Source organism: Trachemys scripta, chromosome 1, assembly GCF_013100865.1.
Source record: "Trachemys scripta elegans isolate TJP31775 chromosome 1, CAS_Tse_1.0, whole genome shotgun sequence".
NCBI classification, from domain to species: Eukaryota; Metazoa; Chordata; order Testudines; family Emydidae; genus Trachemys; species Trachemys scripta.
Genome location: NC_048298.1, coordinates 242568737 through 242586126, shown reverse-complemented (window position 1 = coordinate 242586126; position 17390 = coordinate 242568737). Strand labels below are relative to the sequence as shown.

Here is a 17390-nt window from a genome sequence, read left to right as displayed (position 1 = left end):
CTGTATGTCAGGTGTTCCATTACAACAAATCCTGCAAGCTGCACTGTTCCCCTTTCTTTTTCTCCACTGACAGCCTATCTGGAAAATGCTTGTCACAAGCCAGTGAACAGGAAAAAAGTTTCCCCAACAGCATCTTTTATTATGTTTTTTTTTCTTTTTTTTTTTCTCTCTCCTTAAGAAACAGCATGGCCAGATATCACAGCATTAAAATCATCTTAAGATAAACATAAAACCATCGCATTACAGCGATCTGTTAGGAGGTTTGCTTTCAAGCATAATATTTGTTGAAAACCCAGATATAAAATTTATGCCAAATATAAAAAGTCTAGGGAAATAAAAGTAAAGGTAACCTCTTCCTACAAATTTCCTCTATACCCAAAAGACAATCCAGAAACAAGTCAAAATGTAACAAAAAATGGCTTTACTTATTTTGACAAGAAGCACAACAGCAGCAGATAGGCTAACGTTTCAGTACTAAAGTAAGATCCTTTGATATTGAAACATCAGATTAATACATTAACACTGAAACACTAGACTGCTGCCAGCTATTTCTGAAATGTATTTCTGAAATAAAGCAAGACACTTTATATGATTACTGTGACATAGCAGGGTACAATTTAGACTAAGGAGCAGTTGTGCCACCCTTGCCCTGTAACCTTGGGTGCCTTACAATGCCTTGCTGAAGTAGCTCCCACATGGCTCATAAACAGCCTTTGAGCATGCAAGCCACACCCTGAGTTTGTGTGCAACTGCAGCCTGCCAGCCACACTGGGGTTACACTCTGGCTCTCACCAGCCTTGGTTATACCACAAGGTGACCCCAACACACCACCAGTCTTACATTTTCTCCCAGAAATGTATGTCTCCGGGACCGTACAAGTTTATATCGAGTCTGTTATTTCTTTAATAGAAATAATATGAGCACAACTTGCCACCGCAAATGGAGTTTCCCAGACACTTCAATTTAAACACACTGGATTAGATAAAACAAGAAAACAAGTTTATTAACTACAAAGACATAGATTTTAAGTGAGTACAAGTAATGAGGCATAAAAGTCAGAAATGATTACAAGAAAAAATGAAGCTAAAACGCAATTGGTACCTAACATAATAAATTATGTTCAGTTCATTACCACAGGCTTTCAGCAGTCTTACTGACCAAACTTCTTAGGTCAGAACCCCTTCTCCAGTCCAACAGCTACTTATTTTGTCATTTCAGGTGCAGTGAATCAATGGGTGGTGGTGTTGGGGGTGTATGGGTGCTTTGGGCTGTTTGTTCCTCCTCTTTACAGTTTCAATCCTGCTCTTGAAAAACATTTCTAGCTAGGTACCAGGAGACCAAAAGTCTATGAAGAAGGATGTTCCCTGCTGCTTTTTCCTCAAGTGTTTGAGCTTCTTTTGTTTCCCTTCATGCTTGATGATTCTGTTTACTGCTTAAATGCAAATTAAGCAGAGCACACATCCCTTTGTTTGAGACACACTTGTTTGCCAACTTCTGTTTGTAACATGTGTTAATAATACCATACAGTAGACTCTAACTTCACATACAATGTTGCCACACATAGTTTATCAGGATGATACTCATGAGTAAATTATGAGTTTTTAAATGATACCTTAAAAAGGCATACTTTGTACAAAGATTGTTGTAATAGTGTGTAGCTTGTGAACATGGGTGCACTCTGTCACAATTACACTTTGACTTTGTTTTTTAATCAGCTTGACTTATTACTTTTCTATCTGGATGTGGCAATAGTTTTTTCAGTGGGTTGAATGATATTCACAGTTTCTAGGCCTTGCTTGTAGATTATAAAAATACTTTGTCCTTTAGACTTTTTTGTTTTGGAGTTCTGCAGTTCCTCACTTCTGAATATTGAAAACCACCAAATGTAAGCATTTTGTCAGTTCCACATAAACATAAAAAATGTTCAGCAAAATTTGGCTAACTTTTATAAAGAATTAATCTCCTTAACACCACCCACAGTAGGAGGCTAACTACAATCCAGTTGTGCTACATCACAAAAAGAAATAGAAATTTATTTTAATACAGTGTTTCTTAGAAGCCTCCATTGAAAGATTTGTAGCAGTGGTAGATAGATATTAAAAATAAAAGCACATTAATAAAAGTTTGCATTAAAGGTTAAATCAAGCTTTAACAACCACCTTACAAAAGTTGAATGTCAATGTCAGTCTTACCAGTCAGGCCAGAGAATCTGGCCTATTCCCTGACATTTGGAGTCTAAATCAAGACTAGGTGTCTTTCTAAAAGATATGCATTATCACAATTAAAAGTTATGGGTTTGATGCAGGAATTACTGGGTGAAACTCCATGGCCTGAGCTATGGAATCATAGAAATATAGGGTTGGAAGGGACCTCAACAGGTCATCCAGTCCATCTCCGCCATGCTGAGGCAGGACTATGTATACCTAGACCATCCCTGACAAGTGATTGCCTGTTTTTAAAAACCTCCAGTGACAGGGATTCCACAACCTTCCTTGCTAGCCTATCCCAATATTCTTATAGCTAGAAAGATTTTCCTAAAGTCTAGCCTAAATCTCCATTGCTACAGCTTAAGCCCATTACTTATTGTCCTACCTTCAGTGGATATGGAGAACAGTTGGTCACCATCCTTTTTATAACAGCCCTTAATGAAGCTGAAGATTTATCAGTCTTTTCTTAAGCCTAAACATATCCAGGTTTTTTAAGCCCTTCCTCATAAATCAGTTTTCTAAGCCTATCATCATTTTTGTTGCCCTTTTGTGGACTCTCTCCAGTTTTCCCACATCTTTCTTAAAATGTGGCACCCAAAAATGGACATAGTACTCCAGCTGAGGCCTCACCAGCACTGAGGAGTGGGACAGTTACTTCCTGTGTCTCAATCAGGGTCCAAACTTCCTAAGGGCAGAACGGGGGTCTGAACAAAGAATAAGCAATTCAATCAATGTGTTATAAACAATGTAATTGTTTATAAATATGTCAAGTAAGATCTTTTATGAAAGTGTGTAATGTTCTGAACTTGATGGTCATTAGGAGATACATATGCAGGTTATGGTTTTGAATTTATGCACGTATAGCTGTGCAGAACATTATAATTGTTACAAGGGTGCAACTACATTACCTCACAGCAACCAGACAGGGAGGGGCACCTCTCAGGCTAGTTATTTGCACAAAATTAATTCCAAGCACCCAGCACAGTAAGACTCATAGAAAGGCAATAGTGGACTATTAAAGTTAATGGAAGGACACTGTAACTGAAAAGAAAACCCAAAACTTGGAAAACTAAGGAAGGATTAACTCTAGCCATGAAAGAAAAGAAAGCTCTCTTAATAGGGAAGGATTCTGAAACTAAGGTTATCCAAAAATGGAGGGCATGCATCTAAACTGGGTGTGGTCCATGAAATACTGGATTCCCTCTGTAACGGTGCCAAACTCAGGTCAGATTTTCAGAAATCAGAGCAGACACCCCAGACTGGTGGTATATTCTATCATTACATTTTACCAAGCCAGAAACAGGTGTTCTCCTGGATCACAATATTGGTTTTACCATGGAGCCACAGATAGTCCCTTTATGCTCTCTAACTTCTCTTTACCACCCACACAAACTGGAATTTATGATGAAAGGTTATTAAAACCAAAAATAGGTTACTTCCAACCCCAAAGGGTCAGTCAGTTACCCCAGGTCAAAATATACTCCAGGTCTCACCAAAGACAACACTGTAGCCAATCCTATAGTAAACTAAAACTGAAGATTTATTAATTAGGAAAAAGTAATGAGAGTTATAGCAAGGTTAAAGCAAAGAAAATACATTACAGGTGAATTAGCATTTGTAGGTTCAAAATAAAAGTAGAGATGTAGCAATCTGCCAGACTCAGAGTCTTATCAAAAATTCTCTCAGAGCTTCCCCAAAATGGCTTTTTTGGACTCCTATCTGACCTCTTTTTAAGTGACAAATCTGAGGAACTGTCCCAGATTGAGGTGTCATTAGAGGTGGTTTTGGAACAACTTGATCAACTAAACAGTCATAAGTCACCAGGACCAGATGGTATTCACCCAAGAGTTCTGAAGGAACTCAAATGTGAAATTGCAGGACTACTAACTGTAATCTGTAACCTATCATTTAAATCAACTTCTGTACCAAATGACTGGAGGATAGTGAATGTGATGCCAATTTTTAAAAAGGGCTCCAGAAGTGACCCCAGCAATTACAGGCCAGTAAGCCTGACTTCAGTACCCGGCAAACTGATTGAAACTATAATAAAGAACAAAATTGTCAGACACACAGATGAACATAATTTGTGGGGGAAGAGTCAACGTGATTTTTGTAAAGGGAAATCATGCCTCACCAATCTAATGGAATTCTTTGAGGGGGTCAGCAAGCATGTGGAAAAGGGGGATCCAGTGAATATAATGTATTTAGATTTTCAGAAAGCCTTTGACAAGGTCTCTCACCAAAGGCTCTTAAGCAAAGTAAGCAGTCATGGGATAAGAGGGAAGGTTCTCTCATGGATTGGTAACTGGTTAAAAGTTAGGAAACAAAGGGTAGGAATAAATGGTCAGTTTTCAGAATGGAGAGCGATAAATAGTGGTGTCCCACAGGAGTCTGTACTGGGCCCAGTCCTATTCAACATATTCATAAATGATCTGGAAAAAGGGGTAAACAGTGAGGTGGCAAAATTTGCAGATGATACAAAACTATTCAAGATAGTTAAGTCCCAGGCAGACTGTGAAGAGCTACAAAAGGATCTCTCAAAACTGGGTGACTGGGCAACAAAATGGCAGATGAAATTCAATGTTGATAAATGCAAAATAATGCACACTGGAAAATATAATCCCAACTATACATATAAAATGATGTGGTCTAAATTAGCTGTTAGCACTCAAGAAAGAGTTCTCTGCAAACATCCACTCAATGTGTAGTGGCTGTCAAAAAAAGCAAACAGAATGTTGGGAATCATTAAGAAAGGGATAGATAAGAAGATAGAAAATATCATATTGCCTCTATATAAATCCATGGTACGCCCACATCTTGAATACTGCATGCAGACATGGTCGTCACATCTCAAAACAGATACACCTCTACCTTGATAGAACGCCGTCCTCGGGAGCCAAAAAATCTTACTGCGTTATAGGTGAAACCGCGTTATATCGAACTTGCTTTGATCCGCTGGAGTCCGCAGCCCCTCCTCCCCCGCCCTGGAGCACTGCCTTACCACGTTATATCAGAATTCGTGTTATATCGGGTCATGTTATATTGGGGTAGAGGTGTATATTAGAACTGGAAAAGGTTCAGAAAAGGGCAACAAAAATTATTAGGGGTATGAGCCTCTGCTATATGAGGAGAGATTAATAAGACTGGGAGTTCTTAGCTTAAAAAAAAAGACGGCTAAAGGGGGATATGATAAAGATCTATAAAATCATGACTGGTGTGGACAAAGTAAATAAGGAAGTGTTATTTACTCATCGTAACACAAGAACTAGGGGGTCACCAAATGAAATTAATAGGCACCAGGTTTAAAACAAACACAAGGAAGTATTTTTTCACATAATGCCAAGTCAACCTGTGGAACTCCTTGCCAGAGGATGTTGTGAAGGCCAAGACTATAACTGGGTTCAAAAAAGAACTAGGTAAATTCATGGAGGATAGGTCTATCAATGGCTATTGGCCAGGATGGGCAAGGATGGTGTCTCTAGCCTCTGTTTCCCAGAAGCTAGGACTGGGCGACAGGGGATGCATCACTTGATGATTACCTGTTCTGTTCATTCCCTCTGGGGCACCTGGCATTGGCCACTGTTGGAAGACAGGATACTGGGCTAGATGAACCTTTGGTCTGATCCAGTAAGGCTGTTCTTATGTTCTATCTGGCACCTGGACCCTCCCTGTCAGCGTTCAGATGGATCAGAGGTAAAGATTGCTCCCAAGGCCACACCTTTATAGTTAAAATAGGCTAGCAAGCTGACAGGCATCTTCTCTGCATGGGCTTTGATGAATAGCAAATGCAGACAGTTTGTGATCTTCATTGTTTAACATTCAATAGGCCATTCAAAGATAATCCATTCAGTAAAGGCCATTCAGACTATGAAAAGCAAAATGGTCTATAGGTAAATCAACAAGTTTCAGGTAGATGAAGACAATAACATTAGTATTTCACTAGTTTTCATACATTACTTAAATCATCTAAATGCTAATACATCCTTTGATTTAAGTTTAATTAAGCACAGGATACACACATGAAAAAGGACATTGCACCAACCGGCTAATTTAGTTGCATTAGTACACCTCAGACAGGATACATACACAATGTAAATAGCATTCAGCGGGTTACAGACAAAGGTAGGGAATAACGTTAACATTTAACAGACAAGTGAATTGGGACACTTAACACTGCCTTGTGGTCCTGACCTGAGCTCAGTTAGCTGCTAGCACCACACCCTCTATGATAAACAGCACACTTGAAAACTGTTCAAAGGCAATAGGTAACTTGTTAGAGAAGGGAATTTAGCTAATATAGGTTGCATCTTTATTATTATTTTCTGTGTACCTTGTATGTGTTTGGTTTTCCTTATTATTTCATCCTTAAAGCCATGATTTTTTCTATTAAATAAACCTTTTGTTTATTTTTATCCTAAGCAGGTTTCTGTTGTACAATCTGGGTGGGTGGCCCCAAGTGGACTGATAACTGGGAACAGGTTTCACATCATAGGGGGTGACAAGCAGAAGGGAATGTCAGAGTGTCTGGTAGTTAAGAATTTGGGGGATTGATCTGGGGAGACTCAGGCCCAGAAGGGCTGTTGGAGTCACTTTGCAAGGAGTAACTAGGCAGGTGGAAGCGTGTTAGACGTCTTTGCTTGAAAGCTTGCTACTATTATCAGAGCTCTAAGCTATAGGAGCATAGCATAAGGGTACCCAAAATTACAAGGCTAGCAGTGACTGAATGTCTTACTGATCTGGGTGACCCCCAAACATCGTAACACTCCTGTTAAAACACCCAGGATTTACTCCTGTACCATACTTTAGCTTAAACAGCATCAAAATCCTCTGAAAATACCACTTTGCAATGAGTGATAAACCATTCCTGGGGGGCTTGATGGCCCTCATATATTTTTAGTTCAGAAGGTGGATAAAGATACTAGGGAAGAAGCCGTTCTAGATTTGATTTGACAAATAGGGAGGAACTACTTGAGAATTTGAAAGTGGAAGGCAGCTTGGGTGAAAGTGAAACCTACAAACAAGTGATTCAATCTGGAATATCTGTATGCATTATGATGTTTCCAGTAGCAACTCCATGGAAGAGGTGCCAGCAGATTGTTCCAAGTTTTATTTTTGACCTTCAAAACCACACTCCTCCCTTTTTTGTTTGTAGTATATCATACTTGGGATTAAGGCAAAAGATTTTTCTTGAAAGACAGGTTAAAAATGGCTTAGTAATAGAGAAGGTGGAGAGAAAAAAATTCAAATACATTCAGATTTTTAAAAAATTGAGAAAAAACATTTTGGTGTTGGAAATCTCATGTATTAAATCTGCTATGATGCTTTTCATTACATATTATCATTAATATAAGCTAATAAACTAAGTTGTATTGCATAGTAAGGAACCTTTTAAGATGATTGCGTTAGGAGTGTCTTATGTACCATATAAACTCGTTCATTAGCCCATTCGTTTATAAGCTGACCCCCCCAAAATGGATAGGTAAAAATAGCAAAAAATTGTATGACCCTTTCATAAGCCGACTCTATATTTCAGGAGTAGGAAAACTTTGGCTCCCAGCCCATCAGGGTAAGCCGCTGGCGAGTTGGGATGTTTTGTTTACTTAAGACCGTCTGCAGGCATGGAGCCCCTCAGCTCCCTGCGGAGCTCCATGTAAACAAAATGACAATGGATTAGATATTCAATTCAATGATTCCATAGAGTTTAAAATCATCAAATTTTGGTGTGGATCCCTTTATAAGCCGACCCCCACTCTTTGATGCGTCACTTTTTTATCAAAAATATTTGTCTCATGAACGAGTATCTATTTTCTGCTGGTATACAATTTTTCCATTTTAATAAATCCATCATCTTAGTATTTTTAGTGCACAAAAAAGAATAGATTCATGTATTCTACAGTTTAATGATTCATCTGGTAAACTACATTATAAGAAAAAAATAGGTGTTTATAATGTTTATTTTAGAAAACTAAATTAACTAAAGAATAATTTGTAAAGTTAGCCCTTCATGTTTATACTAATAAAAAGGAAGCAAAAAATGAGAAAACTTTCTTTCTTCCCATTTGGCCTTTGATATAATGTTCCTAATTATTTATGTAACTCTTCTTGAAAAAAAATCCATATGGTCAAATACTGTTACGTGGCACCTGATCATGATAGAATCGAAGTTAATGGCTAAAGTCTTATTTATGTTCATAGGGCAGGATCAGCCACTAAAGGTTCACGTATTTCCCCCCCCCCCCCCACTACAGAAGTATTTTCACATTAAAATAACATTTCAGACTGGAATAAAAAAATATAGATCTTTATTTCAATCATTCAATACAAAGTCTTGATTAAAACTGAAGTGTATTTGGAAATAAAATGCTATACATTACTGAATACCTTAAAGTAACCATATATTATCACTTATAGAAAGGTAAGCTGAAATCAGGGGAGAAATCCTGACTTCATTGAGGTCAATAGGCGATTTGCCATTGACTTCTACGAGGCCAGGATGTCACCCAAGTTTTTAAATATGTGCATATTTTCAATATACAAGTAACTTTGATATTTTATTCACCCTTCAACTAAATCTTTGGATCCAGGCTACGTCTACTCACACAGTAGCACTTACACAAGTAGTCTTATTGAAATTGAAGTGTTACTTAAAGGACCCAGTTTGCAAGCCCTATTCATGTTAAGTACAAAAATAACTACAGTTGTGATACAATGAAGGGATGGCAAATTTCACAGCTTTTAGAGTATATACAAATATTTTTTTAAAATTGTAGCTATGACTATACAATTATGAGTGATGTTATGTTTAACACTTAATGAAAGTTCTACAGGTCTGTTTTAAACTACTGAAAAAAATATCCTTAAAATACATGAAACTCACTTTCTCTAAATTTACACTCAGCATAGATTCTGAAAGTTTTCAAACATATGTTGAATATCTACTTCAGAATGTTAAAATTCATATAGTACCATCGTTATTCAATGATTAATGTAGAACTTTATAAAAACATTTAACTGTGTTAATGCTTTGGTTTAAGAGACTTTTTGTAATTTCTTTATTCAATAGCATATTTTCTTTAAATATTAATGATTTAAAAATTCAATCTCACACTTCAGAAAGATCAAATGGTATAAAATAGCCAGTATTTACATAAAGGCAAGTTTTGTCAGTGGTACAAGATTATCTTCATAGCTATAAGTAAAACAATCTCCTATGGGAGATCTTTGTGTTTTACAAAGCATGTAATTATTTCTTTAGCACTGGACATTTCCTCCCACAGTGTAATGTAGTCTGAAGTCTTTCCCTCCTTCCCCAGCACAGGAGCTGCTACCTTTCCTTTTCCAATATATAAAAATTAGAGCTACTCTTTAACCATAGGCTAGGTATACACCCGGAAACATGCAGAAGGACCTCAGCAAATCTTAAATCCACCAAGTTAATCAGAATGCCTTTACTTCTAGTTAAAACCTGCTTTAAATTAGGTATGGATTTTCATTCTGTAACTTCCCCTCCTTTATTGAATCTGTTACCCACAGCTCAGATAGGATTTTAAATTTTTTCTCAAATGTTCTCCTAAGTGCTTTTATCTCTTTCACATGGGTATGATCTTCTCCCATAATTACATGGGATACACCCTCCTTTAGCTGTGAGACTATTTTTGCTCCATGAAAACGGAGCTCCAAAGCTCTAATTGATAGCATTGTTCCATGGGTCTTGGTACTGGGGTCATTAACAACAGCATAAAGGTCCAGATAAATGGTATTTTGCCTGAACATACCGAGTGGAGAGCTATTCCACAAATAACGTTCTTCTAAGTCAGCAATCATGTCCAAAGGCATCTTCTCATCATTTTTATTATTAATTCTTGAGAATACTTCCTTTAGTTGGGTCACATCTGTATCTGCTGTGTAGCTGTCACCATAACGATCGTATTCACATGCAAAATGTTGTTTTGTATCTGGAGACATGTGAATCATGAAGGCAGGCTGCCATGGTACAAATATTTTCATTTCAAAACACTGTAAAAGCCACTCTGCTCTCACAACATCATGCTTGTTGGAAGATATTATATTTTTTACTCTGACATTCTCAATTCCTGCAATAACACAGTAAGTGTCTGGTCCAGGGTTTTGTACCACATTACCGCCACTTTCTGCTACTTTACTTTCCAGTTCAGATTTTGAATGGTTTTCTGTTCCAGTCATAACACAAAACTCAAGATCTTCAAATATATTAGAAATCTTATTTACATTGGAAAGATCAGGGGCTTTAAAATTATCCATGATTCCAATTATTTTCTTAACCTTTGGTACAGTTTTCCGTTTCTTTTCTTGTGGTTCATCATCACCCATATCAAGGTGCTTAGATGCTAGCTTCCCTGATGCTTTACCTCTGAGCTGTTCTAAGAAATCCAAAGTCATACATTCATGCCACTCTTTGTCCTCTCTTATTTTCTCAATTCGAGGGAATCGCAAAGTGCAATCAGTTTTGTACATATCACTAGTAACAATCTCCGCTGCCTTAATCTGAACTATGACTGAGTTACAAGGCTCGATGTAGACTTCAGGCTTCTCAGTTCCACATAAAATATTACAAGGAGGATCTCTTTTACGGTAAGGTTTCCAGTGTTTGGCCAATTTCAAACCAAGATCATATAGCTCCTTCATAGTGTAACCAGAACCAACACGACAAATAGAATGAAAGACAGATGGTTTTTCACCAGGAGGGGAAGTCTCAGCAACAGCACACAAAAAATGAGACATCATGCCACCACGCAAACCTTTTCCCCAGTAACCACCAATAATTAATAGGTCTAGTTCATCCATGAGACCATTGACATACTCTGGTTTGATTTTTAACCAGCCTTCCCCACGTTTGTCTGGCTTGTAAATGGACATAGGATCTTTTATCATGATTCCTTCTTCTCTGTTATCTATTGCTTCATTTAGAGCATCAACTACTTCTTTCCTGGTGCTAGCCTGTGTTTTATGAACTATATGTATTCTGCCTGTTATTGGTGTAAACAACTCATTTAGAATCTCATATCTTTTGCTTAGTATCTCATGACCCAACTTCTGATCATTAACCATTAATACATCAAACACACAAAAGCATGTCTGCAGATCAGAATCATCTGCCATTTTTTTTATGTCAAATTTGCTTCCCTTCTGCATAAAAGTTTGTGTATTGGGATTGTAGGCCATCATTTCACCATCAAGAATGCAGTTTTGTATACTATTTTTAAACACATTATGAATAAATGGAGTTAATGAACCTTCGAGGGGAGAAGCACCAAACTGCTGAGTATAATAATCAAACCCATTACGGGAGAAATACTTGTATACATCTCCATCTTTGTGCATCTGCATACGTTCACCATCTAGTTTAGTTTCTATGTAAAAACTTTGGTGGTTCATTTGTTTCTCAATTTGCTGGACATTAGCAATAGCAGCAAGCATAGGTTTAAAGGCAGAAAACAACATGATGGAAACATCACTGAGTGACACAGAAGGGTCATGCAGTTGTCTGCAAACTTTCTCCAGGTCAGTTGTGACATTGTGTAACTCAGCAGCATCAGGATGGAAAAGGGAAAATATGGTTTGCTGACTAACACCAAGTTTTAGATCCTTTATAATCATCCGGATCAGCCACTTCTGTTCAAGTGCTGAGCTCTGAGTTATTAACTGAAGAAGACTTTTCTTTACTAGGTCCTTCCTTTTGGCAGCATTATTACTAGCAACTGAATCCAGCAGCTCATTCACCTGTTGTATGGTCAGTCTGCCTTGTTTTGGGCACCTCGGTTTCAATACAAAATAGGCAATCATTGCAAAGTCTCCAGCATCTCCATGTGAGCCAGTAGGTGTTCTATAATTTAAGAGTTTTAGGGCATCTTTTCCTTCTTTGGGTAAATTGAGCAGTTCAATATAGAGCTTAGCAAGCATGGTTTCTTTAATTCCATAAGCCATTCTCTCTCTTTCCAGTTGTGGAAGAATAAGTCGCATTGCTGGATAAAAAGAGTCTGTGACATCTTTCTCTTTTTTATGAAGAGCATCATGAAATTTCCTCCATGAATCTAAAAATTCCTTAAAATACTTGGTTTTCTCTGGCCGGGATTTACATTTCTGTATTCGTTCCAAAATTGAACACAGATCTGCAAAAGGAACTACTGATGCCACAGTTCGTTTAGGGGAAGATTGAGAAGTAGGTGTGGAAGACATCAGGATTCACTTTTTCACTATTAAAAAAAACAAAAATATTTAAAGTGAAAGAAAACATATCATCAAATTGCCCTATTTCTAAAAAGAATTAGGTAGGTTTTTAAAAATTACTTTTACATAGAACAATCAGTAGATATTTTTACCCTTAGTTTAACTACCATTATTATCATCATCTATATTACAATACCACCCCACAACCCCAACTGAAATTAGGGCCCCCTTGTGCTAGGCTCTGTAAAAAAAAAAAAAAAAAAAAAAAAATGCTGTAAATCCCTGAAGAGAATAAATTTTACATTGACAAAACAGTTAAAAGGATGGAAAAAGGAAATATTATCCAATTTTTACTGATGGGGAACAGAGATACCATGAGATTACAGGTAAAATGTTTGAAAGTGCCTAAGTGATTTAGAAGCATAAGGGCCATTATCAAAAGTTACTAAGGCTTGGTCTATACCTAAAACATAGGTCAACATAGCTACATCGCTCAGGACTATGAAAAATGTCATGATCTGTTCAACATGGTTAGGATGACCTACTACCTCTTGAGAGGAAGATTTTCCTACAGCAATAGAAAAACCTCTTCTATCATTGAAGTGAGTGTCAACATTACAGTGGCATAACTGCAGCATTTACAGCTGTGCTGCCATTGCACTTGTAATGTAGACATATCCTGCGGCACTTAGGAACATAAGTCCCATTAACCCAAGGACACATAAAAGTCTGTGGCAGACCTTCAAATTGATCCAAGATCTCCTGCCACCCAGCCTTAGTCTCAAACCATCCTCTCCCTTCTATTCAGACTCCCATACTTGAGAGGAAATCTTGCATCATATAATAGGACTGTCTATGACATTTAATCATTTCTTATTTTCAATTAAGCAGAGGTATCAGATGGTTCAAGGGACAGTAATGAATTACAGTCTTGCATCTCTGTGACAGATTTAAATATAGTGCAGGTTAGTAGTACATGATTAGATGGTTCTTAGGTAGTTACTATTGATCAAGATGAGGCATGGCTAAAAGCCACAGCCCAACAGAAAATGATGCATCCTGCCAAGTTTGGCACCCAAGGCCCCTAATTCCATCACCTAAAACCCAACTTTGGAGAAGGAGACACAGAAATCTGCATGTCCACTCCCTGTTCTGTATTTTTCCAGTGCCAAATTGTGCTGGGTTCTGTTATTTTTGGGGACACTAATAGCGATTAAAGATGTTCTTTATTTGGGGAGTGGAATTTTGACTCCGGCACAAAAAACAGTAGGATTCAACTTTTACTCTTTACTTCTTCTAGTGGAGAAGTGGTTAAGGAGTTGGAGCACTACAATCATGCATTATTACAACTACACACATATACACCTCCCCCCGTCTGTTGGATGTATATGCCTATTATCTCTGGTCTTACACTGTGGCTACATCTACACAGCAATGTAAGCCTAGCGTTAGTGGGACTTGAGTCAGCTGACCTGGGGCTTGAGCATCTACTTTGCATTTTAACCGCAGATTAATAATTTTCTGACTCATGCTCCAACCTAGGGCTCTGGCATCCCCACTGCAGTGTGCAATCCCAAGTCATAGTATCCAGAGCCCCCACTCCCCAGTATCGACACTCTAGCTCTAGGAACATGTGCATTGTGGGAAAACTCTACTGCCCATTCTGTTTCCTAACTGTAGTGGTGCTATTGATGGGACTCATGGCCACAAGGAGCACGAGTACACAAACCACATAATTAACTCCTTTGGTGGCTGTGTCAGTAGACCAACTGCAGTTTGAGAAGGCTTTATACTGAACTATCATCTAATCTGAGAATTGGGCTCTATAGCTCTAGGCTGAGTCATATTGGCATGAAAATCCCCACGTGCACCTGTTCTGAGTATAATTAGGACATCCGTCTCCAGGCCTGTCAACTATTAAACTTAAACTTTGCAATTCTCAATTTTTAAAACTGGATGTTCAATGAAGGTGTGTTTATTTGTTCATTCATTCCTGTTTGTTTTGAAGTCTGACATAAAATGAAGGTATCAGAGGAAAAAGACACCCCTCTCCCCACTAAGCCTGGCTGCTGCTGACTGCAGAACAGTTAAGTACATCCCCAGGGCTTGGGGTGCAGTGTTCTCCAGCACTCTGTGGGGATCCCTTATCCCTGCCCCCTCTGTACCCCAGGAGGTTGCAGGGAAGTTTTGGGGCTGTTTCCCACTCACCACCCTGACAGTGCATACAGCCTGGGTGTCCCTACACACACAGCCCCAGGGAGGGCAAGAGAAGCCCGGGAGCAAGGGCCAACGAGCAGAACGGGGATCAAGTACTGCCCTGCAGGGAGGGGGAGCAGTAAACCTCCTGGCTCAGTGCAGCTCAGAGTGGGATGATCCCCAACATTCCAGTAGTTAAGAGCCACCTCCACTTTGTGAATTTTACTCCCTGCTTTGGGAAAGCTCCATGCTTCAGCGAGGAGCCGGAGCTGCAGGCACCGCTGCAGGCAAGTTTTGGGGCTGGCATTCACTCATAGTCCTGAAAGTGCACACAACCTGGGCACCCCCTCCCCCGCCCCTACAGCCCCAGGAAAGGCTGGGGGAGCACTGGAGCAAGGGCCAGAGAGTAGAGCAGGGACCAACCACTGCCCTGCAAGGGAGGGAAAACAGTAGAGCTCCCAGCTCAGCCTGGCCCAGGAAGGGATGAGCCTAGGGTTACCATACTTAATAAAAAAAGAGGACCCTCCACAGGGTCCTGGCCCCGCCCATTTCCCACCCCCAACCCAACCCTGCCCCTTCCCCGCCCTAACTCCGCCCCCTCCTCCCTCCCACTCCCAGACACGCGGAAAGGGCTGCCCGAGTGCTACCGGCTTCACGGTTTGCCGGGCAGCCCCCAGACCCTGCGCCCCCGGCCGGCGCTTCCCCAGCACAGCTGGAGCCCAGGAGGGGAAGCACCCAGCCGGGGGCGCAGGGTCTGGAGGCTGCCTGGCAAACCGTGAAGCCGGTAGCGCTTGTGCTTCGGGCAGCCCCTATGCCTCCGGACCCTGCGCTGCCGGAGCCTGGGAGGGGAAGTGCCCGGCCGGCGGCGGGGGTCCGGAGGCAAGGGGGCTGCCTGAAGCCCATAGCGCTCGGGCAGCTTGGCTCTTAAACAGAGCCGAAGAGTCAGGGGAGGAGCAGAGCCACCGCGGGAGGGGAAGTGCCTGGCCGGCATTTTCCCGGACATGTTCTGCTTTTTGGCAATTCCCCCCGGATGGGGGTTTGATTGCCGAAAAGCCGGAAATGTCCGGGAAAAAACGGACGTATGGTAACCCTAGATGAGCCCCAACATCCTGGAAGCTGACTCCCACTTTGAAACTTTGCTCCCTGCTCTGGGCAAGTTCCACACAGCAGCGAATAGGACATGGAGGGAAGAGCAGGAAAGGAGAGTGGACTCGGCCAGGCAGTAATAGTGCTTCTGGCCCGCTGCGCTGGCTATCTGCAGCGCAGCCACTCTGCTGCCAGGAACCATGAGATACATCTGTAGGACTCCCAAGATGTGAGTCAAGCCAGGGCCACATGTACATAGGAAACCAATAGGGACCCTAGGTCCTGGCTTAACATGGGCTCGGACCCTCCTACCCTGCAGGGTCCTGGGTCTGAGCTCTAGTTTAGCACAACTGCAGTGTGGACACACAGAAGGTTTTTCTTGAGCCCAGGCTCAGACCCAGGCTTATTCTGTGGTGTGGACATGTCCAAAGATTCTCAGGGTAAGAACGACCTTCTGTGTTGGGTGTCCAGCACTCAGCACCTTGGGGCCCAATCCACCACAACACAAATTAATAATAATTAGCCAAGCTTGCAAGGTCTTACATTCCGCTTGATGTTGTTATAGCTGTGATGGTACCAGAATATGAGAGACACAAAGTGGGTGAAATAACATCATTTACTGGACCAGCTTCTGTTGGTGAAAGACAAACTTTTGAGCTTACACAGACTTGAAGAAGAGCGCTGGGTAACCGGCTCTCTCTCTCACACACAAACAGAAGTTGGTCCCATAAAGATATTACACACAGACAGGCAGAAATATCGTCAAGCTGAGTGGGTGAGGCAATGCTGCATCCGATCAATTTCAAAACTACTGAGAATGTTCTAGGCATAAGTGACCAGAAGCCTCTTGCTCTGGGGCGAAATCAGGGACACACAGCACCCACTGCCCTCTTGTTTTTAGCACAGCCACGGCTTCAATCACCTTCAAAAGTTTCTTACCCAGTGATCAACCAGATGATGGCATCATGAACACTTCCCAGCATAACAATCGCCCATCCCAGCCCTACTGATGCTCCCAACACACTGACCCCCTGCATTATTCACAAATAATAATAATACAATGATAACAACAGTGGGGGGAGGGGAGAGTCGGGTGCACACAGAGCCCCCGCTCGGGGGGAGGGGCATGATGGCGAACCTGGCATTGGGGGGTCATGAGAACACCCCCCCCCCCCAGCTGTGGGGTTCTTGGCAGGGGAGGAATCACAGGGCCCTGCCAAAGGGGCGACTTGGACTGGGGGTGGGGGGAGCAGCGGGGGACCCCGGCCCTACACACCCAGCGGCCAGTACGGGTAACGCGGCTGCGTCACAACGGCCCCAGCGCCGACCTTGACGCCCCCCCCACCCTTCAGCCCAACTCACCCACCACCGACAACGAGCCCAGCTCCTGCCCCAGCACACGTCACTGGGGGCCACGCACCGACCCGGAAACTCGTTCATCGGACCCGCCCATTTGGAAGCTGAGGGGGGGGGGGAGGGAAGGCGTTTCCCGACGACGCCAGGTCGCGGACCCCTCCCCGCGCGCAGTGGTTTAATCCTGGCCGGGAATAGCTCTGACACCCTCCTCTGCGCCCGTGGGTTGGTTCATCCCAGGAAAAAAAGGATACTGGTCCCGTTCTCCCTCCCCACGTCCTACGCAATAGTTCGTTGTCCTAGTATCAGGTTGGGGGGAGGCACCACTATGATGCCCTTGGC

General features: G+C 41.3%; 1 protein-coding gene across 2 annotated transcripts; it reads right to left on the bottom strand.

The window, feature by feature from the left end:
• Positions 1-8492: 8492 nt before the first annotated feature.
• Positions 8493-17347, bottom strand: LIG4 (DNA ligase 4). 2 transcript variants are annotated; one of them, XM_034758179.1, is made up of 2 exons: positions 17062-17347; positions 8493-12439 (listed from the first exon to the last, which is right to left on the bottom strand). In XM_034758179.1, the coding sequence occupies exon 2, from the start codon at positions 12420-12422 to the stop codon at positions 9678-9680; it is 2745 nt and encodes a 914-aa protein (XP_034614070.1). In that variant the 5' UTR covers positions 12423-12439; positions 17062-17347; the 3' UTR covers positions 8493-9677. The 2 variants fall into 2 exon arrangements, with proteins under 2 accessions (XP_034614070.1, XP_034614069.1); XM_034758178.1 differs by having other exon boundaries at positions 17058-17346.
• Positions 17348-17390: the final 43 nt, after the last annotated feature.

Coding starts and splice junctions, on each gene's coding strand:
- LIG4 (XM_034758179.1), bottom strand. CDS start 12,422: ATGTCTTCCACACCTACTTCTCAATCTTCCCCTAAACGAACTGTGGCA.